This window comes from Clupea harengus, chromosome 14 (genome assembly GCF_900700415.2).
Source record: "Clupea harengus chromosome 14, Ch_v2.0.2, whole genome shotgun sequence".
In the NCBI taxonomy this organism is placed as follows: domain Eukaryota; kingdom Metazoa; phylum Chordata; class Actinopteri; order Clupeiformes; family Clupeidae; genus Clupea; species Clupea harengus.
The window spans coordinates 27,849,774-27,867,996 of NC_045165.1; the positions used below are offsets into that span (position 1 = coordinate 27,849,774).

At 46.8% G+C, this 18,223-nt stretch overlaps 1 protein-coding gene across 8 annotated transcripts in view; it reads left to right on the plus strand.

The window, feature by feature from the left end:
- ralgapa2 (Ral GTPase activating protein catalytic subunit alpha 2) overlaps nt 1–18,223 on the plus strand; it is a 127,851-nt gene that overhangs the window by 105,463 nt on the left and 4,165 nt on the right. For 6 of the 8 annotated variants that reach the window (XM_031579785.2, XM_031579788.2, XM_031579789.2 and 3 more), the window contains one exon: nt 12,978–13,102. In XM_031579785.2, coding sequence (XP_031435645.1) covers nt 12,978–13,102 — 125 coding nt within the window. Of the gene's footprint in view, nt 1–12,977; nt 13,103–15,052; nt 15,116–16,173; nt 16,215–18,223 lie in introns of all 8 variants that reach the window. The other 2 variants (XM_031579786.2, XM_031579790.2) reach the window with 2 other exon arrangements.

Below are 18,223 nucleotides of genomic sequence, written 5' to 3' on the forward strand. Positions count from 1 at the left end.
GTCTTTAGGATGGAGAAATGTACAAATGTGATCTTTCACGTTCCATTGCCATCCACACCAGTGGCGGACAAAAACGTGGGTGTAGCTATTTGAGTTGCATAGAAAAAGAGCATTTTACACATGTGACGTGAGTTGGAGGCCTACTCTGACTCAGCCTCAGCCTCAGTGATCAGCCAGACAGACTGTGAAGTGTTAGGGTTAGGGTTAGGCAGTTCATGTGGGGAGCCTTTAGGACAAAAAATGGAAAAAATAACAACTAAACGAATGAAGTTGGGAGTGTGTGTGGAAGTCGAGGTCCTCCTCTGCCAAACCCCTCCTGCAGGGTGAGCGAGCATGAGGCCCTCAAGCTAGTCCGGCTCCATTGTGTGACTGACTGACTGACTGACTGGGTGCTCGTGGAGCTAGAGGGGGGGAGGTTGCCCCGGCGTTAATTGTGATTGATGTGCGTGCGAGCCGAGTGCGAGGCCCCGCGCGGCGAAACACAGCCTGTCTGCTGGAGCTTATTAGCATCCGGCTAGCCCCTTCCATCTGCTCCCCCCAGCCCTGTTTAATTAATGAACTCTCCCTCCTCACCTCCTCCTCCTCCTTTTCTCCTCCTCCTCCTCCTCCTCCTCTTCCTCTGACAGGCTGCTTGCACTGCGGTGAAAGCTGTTCCCCCTCTCAGGTTATCCAAATGGATGTTGTTCTTGTTTGCCTCCCACAATGGATGTGTTCTCATTGATTAGTTCTGTGGGTACTTTTGTGCGCTCGCTCGCTCGCTCCCTCCCGCCTTCCCTTCTTCCCTTCTTCCTTCGCTTTCGTGTCTTTTGTTCATGGCAGCTTTAGGGGAGTGTTAATGAGGGATCCTGGCAAGCATTGGCACTCTGTGTATGGGAATGTGTTTGTGTGTTTATGTGTGTCTGTGTGTGTGTGTGCACGCTTCTACTCCTAGTGTGTGTGTGAAGGCCTAAGAGATTTATGAAGAAAGCCTTTGGATTTGAGTTTTGGATTTGAGTCAGCTCTAGTGGTCTTTGCAGTCATTGTCTATTGAATGTCAGATGATGTCATTTATTTCTGTCTCTCCTGTGTGTGTGTGTATGTCTGTCATGAGTGTGCCTGCATGTGAATGCACCTGTCACTGTCCCTGCGTGTATGCGTGTGTTGTGTGTATGTGATATATCTGGATCTGTATTTCAGACTACAGTACCCGTAGAAATCCTTCATTATGCATTTCAAGAGTCTCTCAGGGCCTAGTCTCTTGCCAAAGCAACCCAACGTGCAGCTTAACTCAAAAAATGGCATTGAAAATGTCATGGGCATACAGTCTATAAAACGAAACATAACATACACGTTATTGTGAGTATCTGTGTACTCAGTGGACGTGTTGCTTTCCTCCTTCAAGATTATTCTTAAGCATGTTTGTCTTCCTCTCCTTTCCTGTTTTGGCCTCACAGGTCATTTGTGGAGAAGGTCACTGTGGCCATTCAGACTAGACACGCGTCTTGTCCCGTTTCGTTCCTCCCCCCACCTTCCTCTATTCAATCAGTGACTGAAGAGGAATTAGTTGATTATTTATAAGTTGCGCATTAAAACCCCACTTTAACAGTTCAAAGGCAATGCCGACTCCTCGACGGCCCGCGATTGATTGTGTCCGAGGCTGGAGGATGCCCTTGTACCGGGGGGCATTTGCATCTTAAGCGCAAAATGGAATTTTCTGCGTTGATTGACAAACAAAAAACAAGCAGGATCAAAAAAAAAAAAAAAAAGAAAAGAAAAAATGTACAATGCCAACATAAAAGTGTGCATCGTGATTCTTTTATTTGTCCTGCGTGTTGTGTTGTGTTTTGTTTCGCTTGCGCCCAGCACTCCTTCTCAGAGGTGCCGCCCTTTGATGTGGTAATGGGGAGGCTTGGCGTTCTGGAGTGCCAGACCTCACTTTGGTCACCGTGGAGAAGCACCGGAGCGTGTGATGGGACTGGCCGAGGCAGGCTGGTGGACGGTCCTGTCGGGCCTCCTCAGAATGGGAAGGACACCACATGGAGGCCGAACGCAAGTCCAGTTTACACAAGAACTGACTGAGATTTGAACCCAGTTGTGCAGAAATGTGTCGGCGTATTATCTTTTGTTTTTGCCTTTCCTTTTCTTGTTTTGCTTAGTTTTGTTGTTGTTGTTCGGCAATTGTTTTTCGATATCCTTGATCCTAATTCATGTCTGAAACCTGACATTCAGATCACTTTGTGTTGTTAGTAATGTGTGATTGTTTTTTTTGTTTGTTTTTTGCTTGTGACCTTTTGAAGTTCCACGACAGCATCACTGAGCGGCAGTTGAGATTCAGCCACACATTATCTGTAGTCGTGGTCAGACCTGCCTCCAGCCTCACGGTTGCCTCACGGTTGCCCCATTCAGTGGGCCTTTCTCTGTGGTGTGATTGACACTTTATCTCCTAAAGCATTGCACTTCTCTCTCTCTTCTTTCTTCCCTTTCCTGGACGGCAGACGGACGGAGTATGTTTTTGTCCATGAAACAAAAGCTCCTAGCATTTCATTATCATGTTGTAGACACCCATCTTCATTGGCTGCTGTATGTATAGCTGCTAATTGCTGCTCAGGCCCCTAACAGCAGTTTTGGGGGAACAAATCTATAGCTATTGTCATTCAGATGAACGGTATTCATGCTTGGATTTCAGAGTCAGGGATGGAAGCTGGAAGAGAGGCTTTTATACCCCCCGCGGCATCTAGCTGTGTGCTGCTGGATGGAGCTACACCCACTTGTTTTTATCTCCATCCTCCTGGTTAAACCCCCCCCCCCCCTCCCTCCCTCCCCCCCTCCCCTCCCCCCTCCCCTCCCTCCCTCCCTCCCTCCCTGCCTCCCTCCCCTTGGCATTTCACAATGTCTGTGGAGATGCTGCGCCACTTCACTCGACTCACTCCTCTCTTTCCTCCATCTGGTTTTTGTCCCCTGAAAAGCCCCAATTATTCCCTGCGCCCCGCACCCCGCACCCGTGGGCTCCAAACAAGGCCCTGCCCCTGTGAAGAGCTAGCCAGGCCCTTCCGAGGGAGGAGCCAGCCACATAGTTAAATGATCTCCCTTTTTCTTGTTCTTCTTCTCTTTTTCTTCTCTCTCCTTCCGCTCTTCTACTCTTCTTCCCAGATCTCCCTTCATTGGGACGAGCCGGCGGCCACATTGTCTGGTCCGCCCATAAAAGACACGCTGTCTGTGGGCGCCTGAATAGGCTCCATGCAGGCGGATTGGGGGCCAAGGCGGACTTCTGATTAACCCTGAAGTGACTAGCTAATGTTATTGAAGGAGGACCACCTGGCGGGGGAGGGGGTTTTGGCGAGGGTGTGTGTGTGTGTGTGTGTGTGTGTGTGTGGGTGGGGGCTGTATGGGTTTACAGTCAGCTGCCACTGAAGGCCCCCAGAATGCAAGAGGACCAGGTGCCAGGCTTCATCCCCTTTCTAATTGTTGCTGTGTAATAGTGCGCTTGACTGCACAGTATAGCTTGAGGCGAGGATTCCATTTAGAAGGAGAAGAGAAAAGGGGGGGAATAAAGGTTTGTGCCCGCACAGACTTCCAACCCCCCCCCCCCCCCCCCCACATCCCCACATCCCCATCTTAGCACACATCCTCCAAGTGGCTCAGAGTAGGCTTGGTCTTCCCTCTTTATTCGAATCTTTGTTTCTAGATTGAACAAAAGGGCAAAAGGGAGGCACAACAATGACAAAACACATGCTACTTTTTTCCTAGAAATATTCAGTACTGGAAAACAATTTCGAAAAGACATTGTACCTGAGAGGGGAAACCAGTTATTGAATATGTATCCGTTCCTACCAATAATGTATCAGTTTCTACCTAATAATGTACACTAAGTTAAATCAAACTTAATTAGAAATACTGCTAAAATGTCTCTTCCTGTTTTCTTCTACATACTGTCCATCCCATTCTAAATATCATCATCATCATCATCATTGTTTATTCAGGGAGAAATTGACTGAGCACAGGGCTCTTTTGCAGCAATGCCCTGATTGAGGCCACATAGTACAGAAGAACAATACATAAACAAACCACAACAAAACGAAACAGACAAAATACATTTTTAAAAAAAACACACACCAAACAACTCAGAAATTAAGCATAAAAAATAAATAAATAAAATAACATAAAGTAAAAAAAATTAAATCAGAGAATCATTCAAAACAACAACATTGAGGCACATCCTTATTATCTAAAAGGCTCTTAAATTGGTTGACAGACAAATACTTGGTTAATTTCAACTCCACTTGAATAGTGTTCCATTTATGGGAAGCAAAGAACTTAAAAGCTATTTTACCTATATTAGTTTTTGTAAGGGGGATGTCAATATGACAACCACGTAGACATGACCGTGAGCACAAGCACAAGCACAAGCTGTGAATGTCACTGTGCACGTTCCCACTGACTCTGTTGTTAAGTCACTCCATTCCTGGCATGCACTAAAGACCACCAGGCCAAGCTGAGGCAACTGAATGTTTGCTCGGGGTCTTCAGTCGCCTGCCTCTCTGTGTGAAGAGGGTGAAAAGGAGAGTGCATTACAGAGTGGCATGTCTGCGTGTGGTGGACATTTCTGGGCACATTCCACAGGCCTCATTAACATAGCAGGCGGGCTCAATCCCAGCCGTTAATATTTCATTATCTCAGAGCATTCAGCAGAGTCCTCTCATGAAGCTGCTGTTCCATTGGAGGACCCGGGGTTTTGTTTAGATTCAGATGATTTGTTTTGGGAGCACTCAGCAATAGAGTGAAATCAGTCGTCTGTTTCCTTTGGTCCGGAGCATTGCATGTTAGCAAGATCAGTTCACTCTTCAGTGTTCGGATGTGTGTTATGTGGATCTGTTTTTTTCTGCTGTTGTGTTACATTTTGTAAAATATCAGGTATCAGCTATCTAGCGAGCTCACTAAGGTCTTCTTGTGGCGCTAGCCTCAGAATGTGTGATATATATACTCATGCACGAGCCACTTGACGATGGTTGACCTCTGTACTCCAGCAGCCTCTGTACTGCGGGCACTGATAGCTTTTGTGTGCTGCTTCTTGTCTGCCGCTATGACAATGCATCCCATAGGGGCCCTGTGTGTGTGTGTGGGGGTGTGTGTGTGTGTGTGTGTTTACTCTCCTGCCATAGCAACAGATGCTTGCCATAGAATTTTCTTCTTTCAAAAAAATCTCCAAAGACTCTGACTGAATCCTTCAGCATTTCAGCATAATGAAACTAAATTAAATTAAACCAGATAAACAAGAGATCACGCTGGTATTGTTGTATTTACATTCAAAATAGCAAGCCCACCTTAATAATATAGCTTGTTTGTGCTTACTTTCTGTAGTAAGACCTTCAGAAGTGTTCTTGTTCCGTTAGAGAGAAAAAGAACTGGGTTAACCGCTCTTGCCCATAGTAAACCCGCACCTTAACTCATGCATGGCCATTGGGGATCCAAACTCACTGTGCCATTTTGATTTGTTTATTGAAAAGCTTACGAATAAGCTTTACCTGTTACTTTGCTACAAGCTACAAGCCTTTTACTCTGCCACAGCAGAATGGCCATGAAATTCATTGGAAACCAATCTCATCTCAATCATTTACTAGTTTGCCAAATGTGAATTGTCCCAAATCCATTTTAGAGATCGCAAACATGTAAGTAGGTGCAGTGACAGGCAGTGGATATAAAAGGAGATTCTATCTTAATATTGCACATGGATCGAAGAGGATGACTAGGCGATATATATCTCTTAGAGTGGAGTCATCGGGAAGTGTGGCTCGCACTCTTTTGACCTTAGCACTCAACTGAGATGCTGGGTGTCGCGACCCAAAGTAATGCAACAGAAGTTAACCGCCTTTTAAAGTTGTTGAAAATGTGCGAACAAGCCCTACCCTTTGTCACCATGGACCCGATCAATATTTGGTGTCTCAGGCTTTTGAGGGTGCGCGATCGTGGTAATGACACATGCATGATTTAGTGTTATCACAAATCACCTTCCAACGCCAATGGCTGGACTGGTCTGCCAGTCCTTTGTGGGAATCCGGACGCGGGGTGTGATGTCACTCTTGTCTGCTCCCCCCCCCCTCCCCTCCCCAAAAGGATGGATGAGAGGTGAGGCTGGCGTCTCCATCCCCAACCCTTCTCCCCGAGGTTCAATTAACCTGTTCTTACCCTGCCACCCCTTGGTCCCCCCCTTCTATCACCTCCCCACCCCCTCTCCTCAGACTTTCCCACTGTTGAGCCTAATGAGGCCTGCTGTTATAGTAAAGAGCCTCTTTTCTCCTCCTCCCCTCCCCCTACTCCTTTTCTCCCGGCTGGCTCGTGCGCTCTGGAGAGGCAGGTATGGACAGTGATTTTATGTTTTGATTATTTCAGCCCCGTCTCGTCCACTCTGCGTCCACCTCCACTCTATTAGTTTGTTTCGTCTGGTTCATCATCTCCGTAATCATTTCTTCGATCTGAGAGCATGAGCTGTAATGAGTCTTAAGGGGCTGGAGCGACACCACTGGGGCGCGTCAGCTGGGACGGGGCAGGTGCATTGTTCCACTCGCCCAGCACATGAAAATGGCTCTCTCTTTTGATTGGCTCTCTCAGACTGTATTCCTCTAGTCACCTGGAGATTTCCTCACATCATGTAGTCTGCTGCCTCTCTCTACCCTTATTCCCTTATTCCATCTCTGTCTTTCCCTCCATCTCTCTTGCTCTCTTTCTCTCTCTCCATTTTTTTTCTACTCCATAATCACCTGACACCTCCTCCCCAATCCTTCCGCTGGGACGGGCTTCGCACCTCAGGCCGGCACTGTGACAACAGGTAGCCAGACACCCAGAAGTTCTCCAATCAACACCTGCCATTGTTCGGGCTGATGTCGGCATGGCCGTCTCATATGAGCTGTGACTGCTGACACTCCTCCGTCCTCTCCTCTCCTCTCCCTCTCCCCCTCTCCCTCTCCTGCTGCCTTCTCCTCTTGTGTGGCACAATGTTTGAAGTGTCATTTCCACCTGCTCCAACCAGTGCTCATGCAGCAAAGAGTTTTTTTTGTGTGGAGGATCTAGCATGAGGATAGTGAAGTGAGGATCTAGCATGGCGATAGTGAAGTGAGGATCTAGCATGAGGATCTAGCATGGCGATAGTGAAGTGAGGATCTAGCATGAGGATCTAGCATGGCGATAGTGAAGTGAGGATCTAGCATGAGGATCTAGCATGGCGATAGTGAAGTGAGGATCTAGCATGAGGATCTAGCATGGCGATAGTGAAGTGAGGATCTAGCATGGCGATAGTGAAGTGAGGATCTAGCATGGCGATAGTGAAGTGATGCTGGTGGCATGGCGATAGTGAAGTGAGGATCTAGCATGGCGATAGTGAAGTGAGGATCTAGCATGCTAATAGTGAAGTGAGGATCTAGCATGGCGATAGTGAAGTGAGGATCTAGCATGACGATAGTGAAGTGAGGATCTAGCATGGCGATAGTGAAGTGCGGATCTAGCATGGCGATAGTGAAGTGAGGATCTAGCATGGCGATAGTGAAGTGATGCTGGTGGCATGGCGATAGTGAAGTGAGGATCTAGCATGGCGATAGTGAAGTGAGGATCTAGCATGCTAATAGTGAAGTGAGGATCTAGCATGGCGATAGTGAAGTGAGGATCTAGCATGACGATAGTGAAGTGAGGATCTAGCATGGCGATAGTGAAGTGCGGATCTAGCATGGCGATAGTGAAGTGAGGATCTAGCATGGCGATAGTGAAGTGATGCTGGTGGCATGGCGATAGTGAAGTGAGGATCTAGCATGGCGATAGTGAAGTGAGGATCTAGCATGCTAATAGTGAAGTGAGGATCTAGCATGGCGATAGTGAAGTGAGGATCTAGCATGGCGATAGTGAAGTGAGGATCTAGCATGGCGATAGTGAAGTGAGGATCTAGCATGGCGATAGTGAAGTGAGGATCTAGCATGGCGATAGTGAAAGTGAGGATCTAGCATGGCGATAGTGAAGTGAGGATCTAGCATGGCGATAGTGAAGTGAGGATCCAGCATGGCGATAGTGAAGTGTTGCTGGTGGCAGTATGTGCAGGTCATGGCGGCGTTTCTGCCCCGCCCTCATGGAGGTAACACTGTCTGTCTGTGACTAACGACTCAGTGTTGCTCTCAGTGCCTCATTAAAAGCCGCCAAAGAAGTGAGATTCATTAGAAGAACGTGGCACTCATTACGGCTTGCCAGAACATTCCATTCAGAGGAGCCGGGCATGTGCGGTATGCCTATTCTGCCTGCATCCCAAAAGCCTCTTCGAATTTTTTTTTCCTGCACCGAAATCACACAAATTGCCTACTGCTCCACCCTCCTCTCTGCCAAGGTCAAGCTGATTGGTAGAGGTTAATGACTGGCACTTGGCTAGAGAGGAGGTCAAGCCCATTCAGACACACTCCACATGAACTTCAGCCACTCCTCATGCCAAAGAGGCAACAGACAGAAGAAAAGAAAAACGAATTTAACCCCATTTGAGAAACATCATGATTTAAAAACCATTCCTCTTTATTTGTCAGGCTCTCCTACTTCCTTTCCTTTCTCCAACCTGTCCAGAAAAGGGGTTGAAGTGGTTCATCCAGAAGCAGAACCCCTACCCTGGAGGTCTGGCATAAGTGACTGATAATGTCTCCACGCTGCTGGGAGGCCAGATGACCCTGAAGTCTTGGACAGGCGGCCTCGGAGGCGTGAGGCTCCCCGGCTCTCTAATTGACCTCGGCTGTGTGTAATCCTGGCCCCTGCTGCCCACTGAGCTTTTAAAAAAACATTTCCATTTCCCTCCTGCCCCCCCCCCCCCCCACATTACTCTCTGCTCTCCCCTCTCTCACAAAAGCCAAACCTTCCAAATGCAATGAGGGGCTCTCTGGTCATGCTTATATGCATGTGGCCTGAATGGCATTCGCACAGCTTTGAAATCAGATGGAAATGAGCCTTGATTTCTCTCTCCATCTGATTTGTGTATGTATGTTACGTTTCGTTTTTTTATTAGAATAGACTTTATTTGTCATTGTGCATTGGATACACAACGAAATGTGTTTGTGCAACCACTAAAAAAAGTGCAGTTGTGCTGGGTGGAGGGTATGAGGGTTGTGTGATTATTTAGTTCTGTGATGGCCCTGGGGATGAAACTGTTCTGCAGTCTGGAGGTGCGGGCTGTAGTGGCCCGGTAGCGCCTGCCAGAGGGTAGCAGGGGGGTCATATTATTAAATATTATTATTTTGTTGTTGATTTACTGCTTAGCACCAGTGACTATATAAGGACTGTTGACATGTTTAGATATATATGTCTTCATCATAGATCCAGGCACATGGTTTGGTCAGCCCTGTGAACCTGTGCAGTCCACTGCTGAGGCTGAGGCTGAGGCTGAGGCTGAGGCCCCTGAGGGGGTCCACTCCTTTTGTCTGCCTGTGTGTGTGAGGGGACACAAAAGGGAGTGTGGAGGGGACAGTTCAGAAGGGGTCCCCAAGGATGCGCCGGCCTGAGCAGACTGTTAATGAGGGGCCATCTGAGACCCCCTTCGCCTCGTCACCCCCACCCACCCACCCTAGCCCTCCACCCTCTGGCCCTTGGTCCCCACTCACCTTGAACATGGCCACGGTTGCCCCCTGACCTTGGCTTTGATGCGTCAGAGTGGCTGACCCCCTCAATTCCCCACTGGTTGGACTGGCCGTCCCTGCCATCTGGAGGACTGACATGCACACAATCCCGCTGTCTTATGCCCTCCCACACACACTGACACATCTCACACTCACACACTCACACAATCACACACACACACACACACACACAGATCCAACCCCCCCCCCCCCCCCCCCGCCTTATAACTGGCTCCATAGAGGTTGTGCAGTGGCTCTGAGGTTGGCTGGTGGCCTGTTGGTCTCGCTTAATGTGGTTTTGGAGTGGACGTCTCACCTTATGTGCGTAAGGCACAGGACAGTGTCTGCTAAGCCAGTCCCAGCATTGGCCATGAGTCACTGGCGTCCCCAAGGGCCCCAGCTTCATCTGAGTGGTGATTCATTCTCTTTGTCACCTGGTGCACCCTGAAGGCAAAGAGAGGGAGCCTGAGGGGGGAGAGGCTTGCCATGAGAGGAAAAGGCCCATTATCTGTTAAACCCCTCGCTCTTCAAAATGCTTAGAAGTCACTTTCGTCATTAAGTGGATTTAAGTCATCTCTGTTTTTTTTTTTTCCCTTTCCTCACTCCTCCATAACGGGGCCATTGTGGTTCCTTTCTTCCTCTTCTTTTCCCATCTTGCCAGAGGCTGACCTCTGTTTGAGTGAGGTCATCACATTATTTTACATAGCAGGGTGTTGGTTTTTTTTGCCTCCTGCTGTTGTTGTTAAATCTGCTCATGTTGGAAGATGCTCTCTGCTGTTGCATTTTCCCTTCATTTCACAGAATCTAGGTGTTATTCTGCTGTGCGTTTCCTGGAACATTTATTAGTAAAGAATTGTTCGCTCATAGAGACCTGTGGTTTATGAAGGAGTTAGTGCATTAGGATGCTCTCCAGGAAAATCCCCTCTCACACGGCCTCAGCTGGCCGTTGCTCACAGTTGGTTCAAGGTTGATGTGTCTTACTGGGGGACTGGGAAATCCCAAACTTCTTCACACCTTCTGTCGGGGTGTCAGGTCATCCTGGACTTCCCATATGGAGTGACTGACTCAGGGACAGTTCATTAACATATTGTCAGTTGCAAAAGTAACCTCTTCCCTGTGCTACATGTGATGTAGAGGTACAAACAGCTAAGAGGTTATATAACTTATTTTTACCCTTTAAAGGAACTTGTGCATTTCCATTTCATAGACTTCACCTGGTCTGATGCAACACTTTCTATCGAATTGATGATAATTCAATGTGTTGTTATTCTAGGCACAGATAGCTACCTAATACAGCGGTGTCAGGTTCAGGTTTGGACTTGATGCTGGTCTAGTGTGGCCAGCAAGATAAAGTTGTGTCTAGTACGGATGCTGTGCTTGTCTATGGCCTGGCTTGGGTCAGAGGAATGTGGCGTGCGTCACCCTTTTTAGTGTGTCCTTAGATTGAATTACTGAGCCCCGGTCTGCACTAACCTGGCCACCATTTGCATTTATGAAGTGGAACATGCTGTACTCAGTGTGCGCTGTGATTAAAGACAAACAAGGTCGGGGGGTTAGGTTGGGTGGGGGGGGGGGGGGGGGGGGGCGGGCGGGCGAGAGAGACAAATCAACCAGATGCATTACAGGGACTGAACTGTGCATTTATTCATCATTTGGTGGACCAAGGGGAGTGATCACGATTCATTTATTTCTAGTTGTTTGCCTCTGTTCAATCCTGTTTTTCTTCTTCGTATTTCTCTCTTTTTCTCCCGCTCGCTTCTCTCTCTCTCTCTCTGAAGCAGTGGAAGCCCCAGCTGGAGTCAATATTTGCTCTCTGAATCTCAATAACAGGCCACGCTGCAGTCATCTGCATCTCCCATAATGGAGCGGCATATGGCTCTGTTGACCTAGTGCCATTCTGGGTTTTTGCTGTCCTCATTTTTTCGCTTGTCTTTTTCTCCCTCTCTATGCTTTTTTGAAATCTTCATTTTTCTTCCTTTATTCCATCCATCCATGTGTCAGTCCTCTCTCTTTGTGTTGTTATTATGAGCTAAAGTTGATGACTTGGTGTAGTGCGTACTTGATGCTTAGCCTGAGCTAATCAGTCACTGTCATTTGATCCTAGATTGCCACAACTGCAGAAGTGGGAATATTGTGTCTTGGTTTTCAGTAAGGGCAAAACTACAAAATGGCTAGAACATAATGATGATGTAATGAAAAGCATCGCATCAGAATAGTTGCTCCCATTTTCCTTCATATAGTCTAGCATGTGTTTGTCCTGTGGTGTGGTGTGCCCACCTGTTGACTTTTAAATTCAAACAGCAATGGGGACAAACCTGTTCACCATTTATTTTTTTTGGTCCCTCTCCTTTTGCGTTATTCAAGATTTGATAGCCTCTTCCATCTCTTTGTCTTTTTCTCCATTCCACCCGCTCTCCCTTCCTCCATCTCTCCTCCCTCCATCCTCCCCTCCTCTATGTGCATGTTGATGGAGGCAGAAATGGAGGGAAGCAGATTGCTCCCCTCCCTGTGTCCAGGCCTCAGGCTCAGGTGCTTGTCAGTGCTGGGCTGAGACAGACCCTTTCAACAATTTGTCACGGCTGCCTCAGCCCCTGCTGCGCCGGCACGTGGCTGTACCACTACACACACACACACACACACACACACACACACACAAGTTTGTCAACCAGACAGGAACTGTGGATTTGACAGCTCGGCCATGGTGGAGTGGTGGGGCCTTGGCAACAGCCTAGCACCGCGCAGCATAAGCAGTTTCCATAATGAGGCGGGAATGGCATCAGTGGGTCCCTTTAGAATTTCAGCAGGCAGGCGTGTGGCTCCACTCTGGAGCGCCCTGGCAGGCTATTCATTAGACAACACAGTCATCAGGAGTTCAAGCCTGAAACTGATTGCCTGAGGCAGAAGTCTTTCACTTTCACACTTTCCACATGCGTCTACACACACCCACAAAGGAATGCACCTGAATGTTCTATACTCTAAAAACTCCTGAAGTTTTACATTAGGGGGACATGTGTTGTTGATATGGGAACTGACTGAAAACAGTGGGAGGCAGGTCACTTTTTTTTTTTTACTGTGCTTGACATAAATGTGAAACGCAGTTTGATGTTGTGCTGTATTATTTTCTCTGCATTATTACCAAAAGATGGTCTTGTGTAAGATTTGACGTTCCATTTATGAGTTATTTTTGCCTGTCATTTAAATATTGTCTCTGTTCCTAATCTTATGCATGCAAAATATGAGTGTTCCCATAATTGAACCCTGTGGCACACCAAATCGTTTTTTTGCCGAGTAATCTAATGTAATTGCATGCATTACATCTTGTGTTTGTTACTGAGCTATCATGCATTGATTCCTTAACTCTGAGTCACTAAGCTATGAGGAGCGGGCACTCTACCTGGAGGCTATCATTCAGAACCATCGTGAGGTCATGACCTTTGAGGACTTTGCTGCCCAGGTGTTCTCCCCGTCTCCTATGTACTATACAATGAGTACCACAGGTAAGAGCTTGTCTTGACCCTCAACCCCTTCTCATACCCCTTTTCCTTCTCTCCTTTACCTTTTGTCTTTCTCCTTTCTCCTTATTGGCAAAGGCCAGTTATTTACTCTTTACGCCAGATATTTTCCTGTATTCCCTGTGAACAGGGTATGTTCAGAATCAGAATCAGGTTTTTCAGAATCAGAATCAGAATCAGGTTTTATTGGCCAAGTACGTTTGCACAAACAAGGAATTTGACTTGGTAAAGTGACTCAGTGTGCTTACACAAAATATACAACACAATACAATACAATACAATACAAACAAACAAACAGTGCAACAGTGCAATGGACTAAGGAGTTTGTACAAAGTATGTACAAGGCGGAATGGCTATATACAGTAGCTGTGAAATGTTGCACAACAGTAGTGCAAAGAAGAAGTGGAGAGTGCGAGAAGTGCAGGGATAAATATATAAATATAAATATATATGCTACAGTGGGTTAGTTGTTCAGTAGTGGGTTTGTTCATCTTTGTTACACAAAATGCAAGGCTGATAAGCGTCTAAGACAGGAAGCTGCCGGGTCCATTTCCATAATGACTCCTTCCCTTTTTTCCCCTTTAAATTTGTGGAGAATCAATATACTGACCCTCCACGACCCCTCGCAAACCCACACGCAAAGCAGCCGCACACGTCTTGGTGTGTAGGAAATTCATTTTGAACAGCGTTTTCTCATTGAAGGCTGGGATCGAATAGATTTGCAAGCACTTTGTGTGTGTGTGTATGTGTGTGTGTATGTGTGTTTAAGGCCATAACTGGAAGTAAGCACACTGATACATACAGTTTCAGAAACTGATGAATATTTGACTGATCAGAGTTCTGGTATCTCTAACCCATTTTTCAACACCAGGCCCATAATATTCACACACAAAGCCATCACATCAGTTTGAGGCTGGGGAGCAGTGACATACAGCAGATTATTGCATATCAAGGAGAATATTACTGATCTTTGTATATATCTGATGTGTTTTCTTGTATTTCTATTTCATATACACTGTATGAATAGATCTGGTTAGAAGTTCAGTGACCGTTCTATATAACTGGACATTAGTAATGATAAGAGTACATAACAGTAAAGACTGCCATGTGTGATACATGAGATTTCAAATAGAAAGCAGAGCCAAAAACAAGAAAAACTGAAAACAATAAAATAGTCTTTCAAGAGGCCCTTAACACTTTGTAGTATCTATGGTATAAGTTGGATAGCAGCCTTTGAGGTGTCCTTATATATATATATATATATATATATATATATATATATATATATATATATATATATATATATATATATATATATATATATATATATATATATATATATATATATATATATATATATATATATATATATATATATATATATATATATATATATATATATATATATATATATATATATATATATGAGAATGTCTGTCTCCACCTTGTTCATTCTGTTGATCTCTCAGCAGCCGTTGTCTTTATATTATATGAGAATGTCTGTCTCCACCTTGTTCATTCTGTTGATCTCTCAGCAGCCGTTGTCTCTTACATAAAGGCATTCAGCCCATGCAAGTGTTGATTCCCAGGTGTATATCATGGCTGTCTGCAAAACAAAAAACACATTATTTATCTAGAAAAAAGAAAAAAGATTTTATCAAAGCTCCAAAAGAACTAGTGGACCTGGTGGGTGCACAGTTGTCCAGATGTTTAAATCTGATGACATTCAGGTAGTGGAGATCTTTTTCAGACAACTCTAACAGCTACTGTAGCAATGTTTGTGTCGCTCAGCTGAATCCATGTATCATGCTATAGATGTAAGTGAGTGTGTGTGTGTGAGTGTGTGTGTGTGTGTGTGTGACAGAAAGAGAGAAACTTCTGGAATGATGAAGTGTGTTAGCCCTGATCCAACCACTAATGCGTGACCCATGACAGTGTGCAGACGTTGGCCAGGAATGTTGTGGAGCGCCGAGTATCCCTGGGCCCGCTTGGACTGTAGTAAGCTCTCTGCCTGTTTCCTCAGTTAGGCATGTCACCCTCCTCACCCAGCTCACACCCCCAGAGCCCCGGTCACCCACCCCAACCCAACCCAACCCACCCCACCTCCAGTCTCCTATCCAGTGGTTTCTCCACGTTCCACTGGTTTTGATCCTGCATGTCCTGTGAAGTCATATTTCAATAGTGGTTTTATTTATTTATTATTTGCTCACTGCTTTTTCTATTTACAATATTTATGGCAACAAAAGTGACTGTTGTCACTTGTGCCAACTCCACTGTTGTGCAATATTAGTGACATTATGCCTGCAGTCTCTTGTTGGGCCTGTACTCACTCGACACAGAGTGATGGCAAGAGGAAGGTATTACTGAGATCCTCTGTTTTTGAAAGTGTAATTCAAGTATGGCACACACACAACCAAACTCATTCAAGTTCCAATATAGTATTCTTTTTAACCCACTGGCATCTTCGCTCTGCTGTTGTTGTTGCTTTTATGGTTGTGGCCATTTTGGGTGATTCACAGACTACCAGCGCTAATCATGTCTCCAATGTCCTCTCACACTGTCCACCACCACAGCAGCAGAATAGGAATATATTACGGACATCTTTGACTTCTCATCTACTGCAAAAAGGATTATGTAACAAGAGAAACGGAATGAGTGGGGTCCGTGGGAGACCTCCTTTGATTGGCAGTTGTGTTGCTGTCTAAAGGGCCAGCAGACTCCATCCAAAGGGATGTTTCTACTCACACTCTGTGTTCATGCTCCCTCTGCCGTGTGCTGATGTTGTATGTCCTAGATTACAGCCACAGCAATAACACTTAACTGGCCACGGTGCTGCCCAAGCTCCTTTGTTGTTGTTGTTGTTGTTGTTGTTGTTATAGTGTTGTTGTGACGTTAGCTAACCATGTTGCCCACCTTCCTTTCCTCCTCCCTCCGCCTCTCCTTCTCTTTTGTCATCCCCCCCCCGTGTCTACCTCTCCTTCTCTTCCCCTGGCCCCAGTTCTGTGCTGTGACTGTGTGTTTTACGTGATGCTTTATTGTCTTCTCTCCTCTTTTAGATTAAAATATGTTAAAGGTCTCATTACGGTATATGATGAAGGTAAGACTACCCTCTTAACAACCCTCTATGCCCATCTCCACCCAAAGCTTGTGTGCTGCAAGAAAGACCTTCCCTTGCCTGGTCTTCCCAAACCTCTCTTTCACTTCCCTTCTCTTCACTAACCAGCTTCATTTAACCAACACTTGAATGGAGGAGCACATAGACACATGGCTGTGTGTGTGTGTGTGTGTGTGTGTGTGTGTGTGTGTGTGTGTGTGTGTGTGTGTGTGTGTGTGTGTGTGTGTGTGTGTGTGTGTGTGTGTGTGTGCGCGTGCGCGGTACTAGTTTGGTTGATTTTGGCTGGCCATGGCATATGCTGCTGAGCAAGGAGCCACTGATGTGGTAGCAGCATGACAGAATCGGTGCACTCTCAGAAGTCTCTCTTCTCTCTCTCTCTCGCTCTCTCTCATTGGTTGCATGTCTTTGCTTTCTTTTTGCCCCGAGTTTTCACCCCTCACGCTCTCTCTCTCTTTCTCTCTCTCTCTCTCTCCCTCCCTCTCTCTTTCCCTCCCTCTCTCTTTCCCTCTCTCTCTTTCTCTCGCTCTCTCTCTCCCTCCCTCTCTCTCTCTCTCTCTCTCTCCCCCTCCCTATCCATCTCTCTCCCCTTCTCCCTGTCCATCTCTCTCTCCCTCCCTCTCTCTCTCTCTCTCTCTCTACCTCTCTCTCTCCCTCCCCCTTCCTCTCTCTCCCTCCCTCTCTCTCTCTCTCTCTATCTCTCTCTCTATCTCTCCCTCCCTCTCTCTCCCCCCCTCTCTCTCTCTCTCTCTCTCTCTCTCTCTCTCCCTCCTTCTCTCTCCCTCCCTCCCTCTCTCTCCCCCCCTCTCTCTCCCTCCCCCTTCCTCTCTCTCCCTCCCTCTCTCTCTCCCTCCCTCCCTCTCTCTCCCCCCCTCTCTCTCCCTCCCCCTTCCTCTCTCTCCCTCCCTCTCTCTCCCCCCTCTCTCTCTCTCTCTCCCTCTCCCCCTCTCTCTCCATCTCTCTCTCTCTCTCCCTCCTTCTCTCTCCCTCCCTCCCTCTCTCCCTCTCTCTCTCTCTGCCTGTTGATGTGGAGGTGTCTGGTACTAACACCTGGCCCTGATGGAGAACGGCTCTGCTTAGTTTGAATCGCTGCAGGGGTCCAGTGGGGAGCAAACCCTTTTTGCTTGATTTCTCTGTTGTCTGTTTGTTTGTTTGTTTGTTTGTGTTCTTGCTCTCCCACCTCCGTACTCACACACACTCACACCCACCAACCCATACACACAAGGGTAGAGTTGGTTTTTGTATGGACAAAGTCCCAAAAAGATTTGAAGAGGATATAAAGGAGGGAGCAGGGCGGGCAGAGAGAGTAGATAAAGATATCCACGCCACACTTTGGCCTTTTTTCACCAGGCAGAGAGAGTAGATCAAGATATCCACGCCACACTTTGGGCTTTTTTCACCAGGCAGAGAGAGTAGATAAAGATATCCACGCCACACTTTGGCCTTTTTTCACCAGGCAGAGAGAGTAGATAAAGATATCCACGCCACACTTTGGGCTTTTTTCACCGACGACTTGCTTTTTTTGGATAGTCTACAAATAGACACAGCTGAATGGCATGTCAATGTCTACCACAATTCCATTCTACTCCATTAGACATCTCCATAAAAGTCCGTCATCATAGACCTAAGATGACTGAAACAGTCCGAATCCCACTTCCCCTCCTCGCCCCTTCCTTCCCTGACCCTGCGTGTGTCCGGCTCTACCATACCCACCTCAATTTCTATCCATTGAAAGGCTTGAAAGTTCAGTGTGTGCTATAGATGCTTTCAGGTCAGGAGCTAGATTAAAAGATATCCTATCAGAGCGCAGTGCCCCAGTGTCCTTTAGCTGTCCGCCTTAGCCCTGCACCCATGCCACTGACCAGAGCTGCTGCACTCTCTGTCCAGCCCCCAGGGGCGCAAAGCCTTGCTTGTTCCCCTGCGTCTCCGCTCCGGATGGGTGATGATGCTAGTGTGGACACGAGCCCACGGGCTGCTTCCACAGCGGTGACATT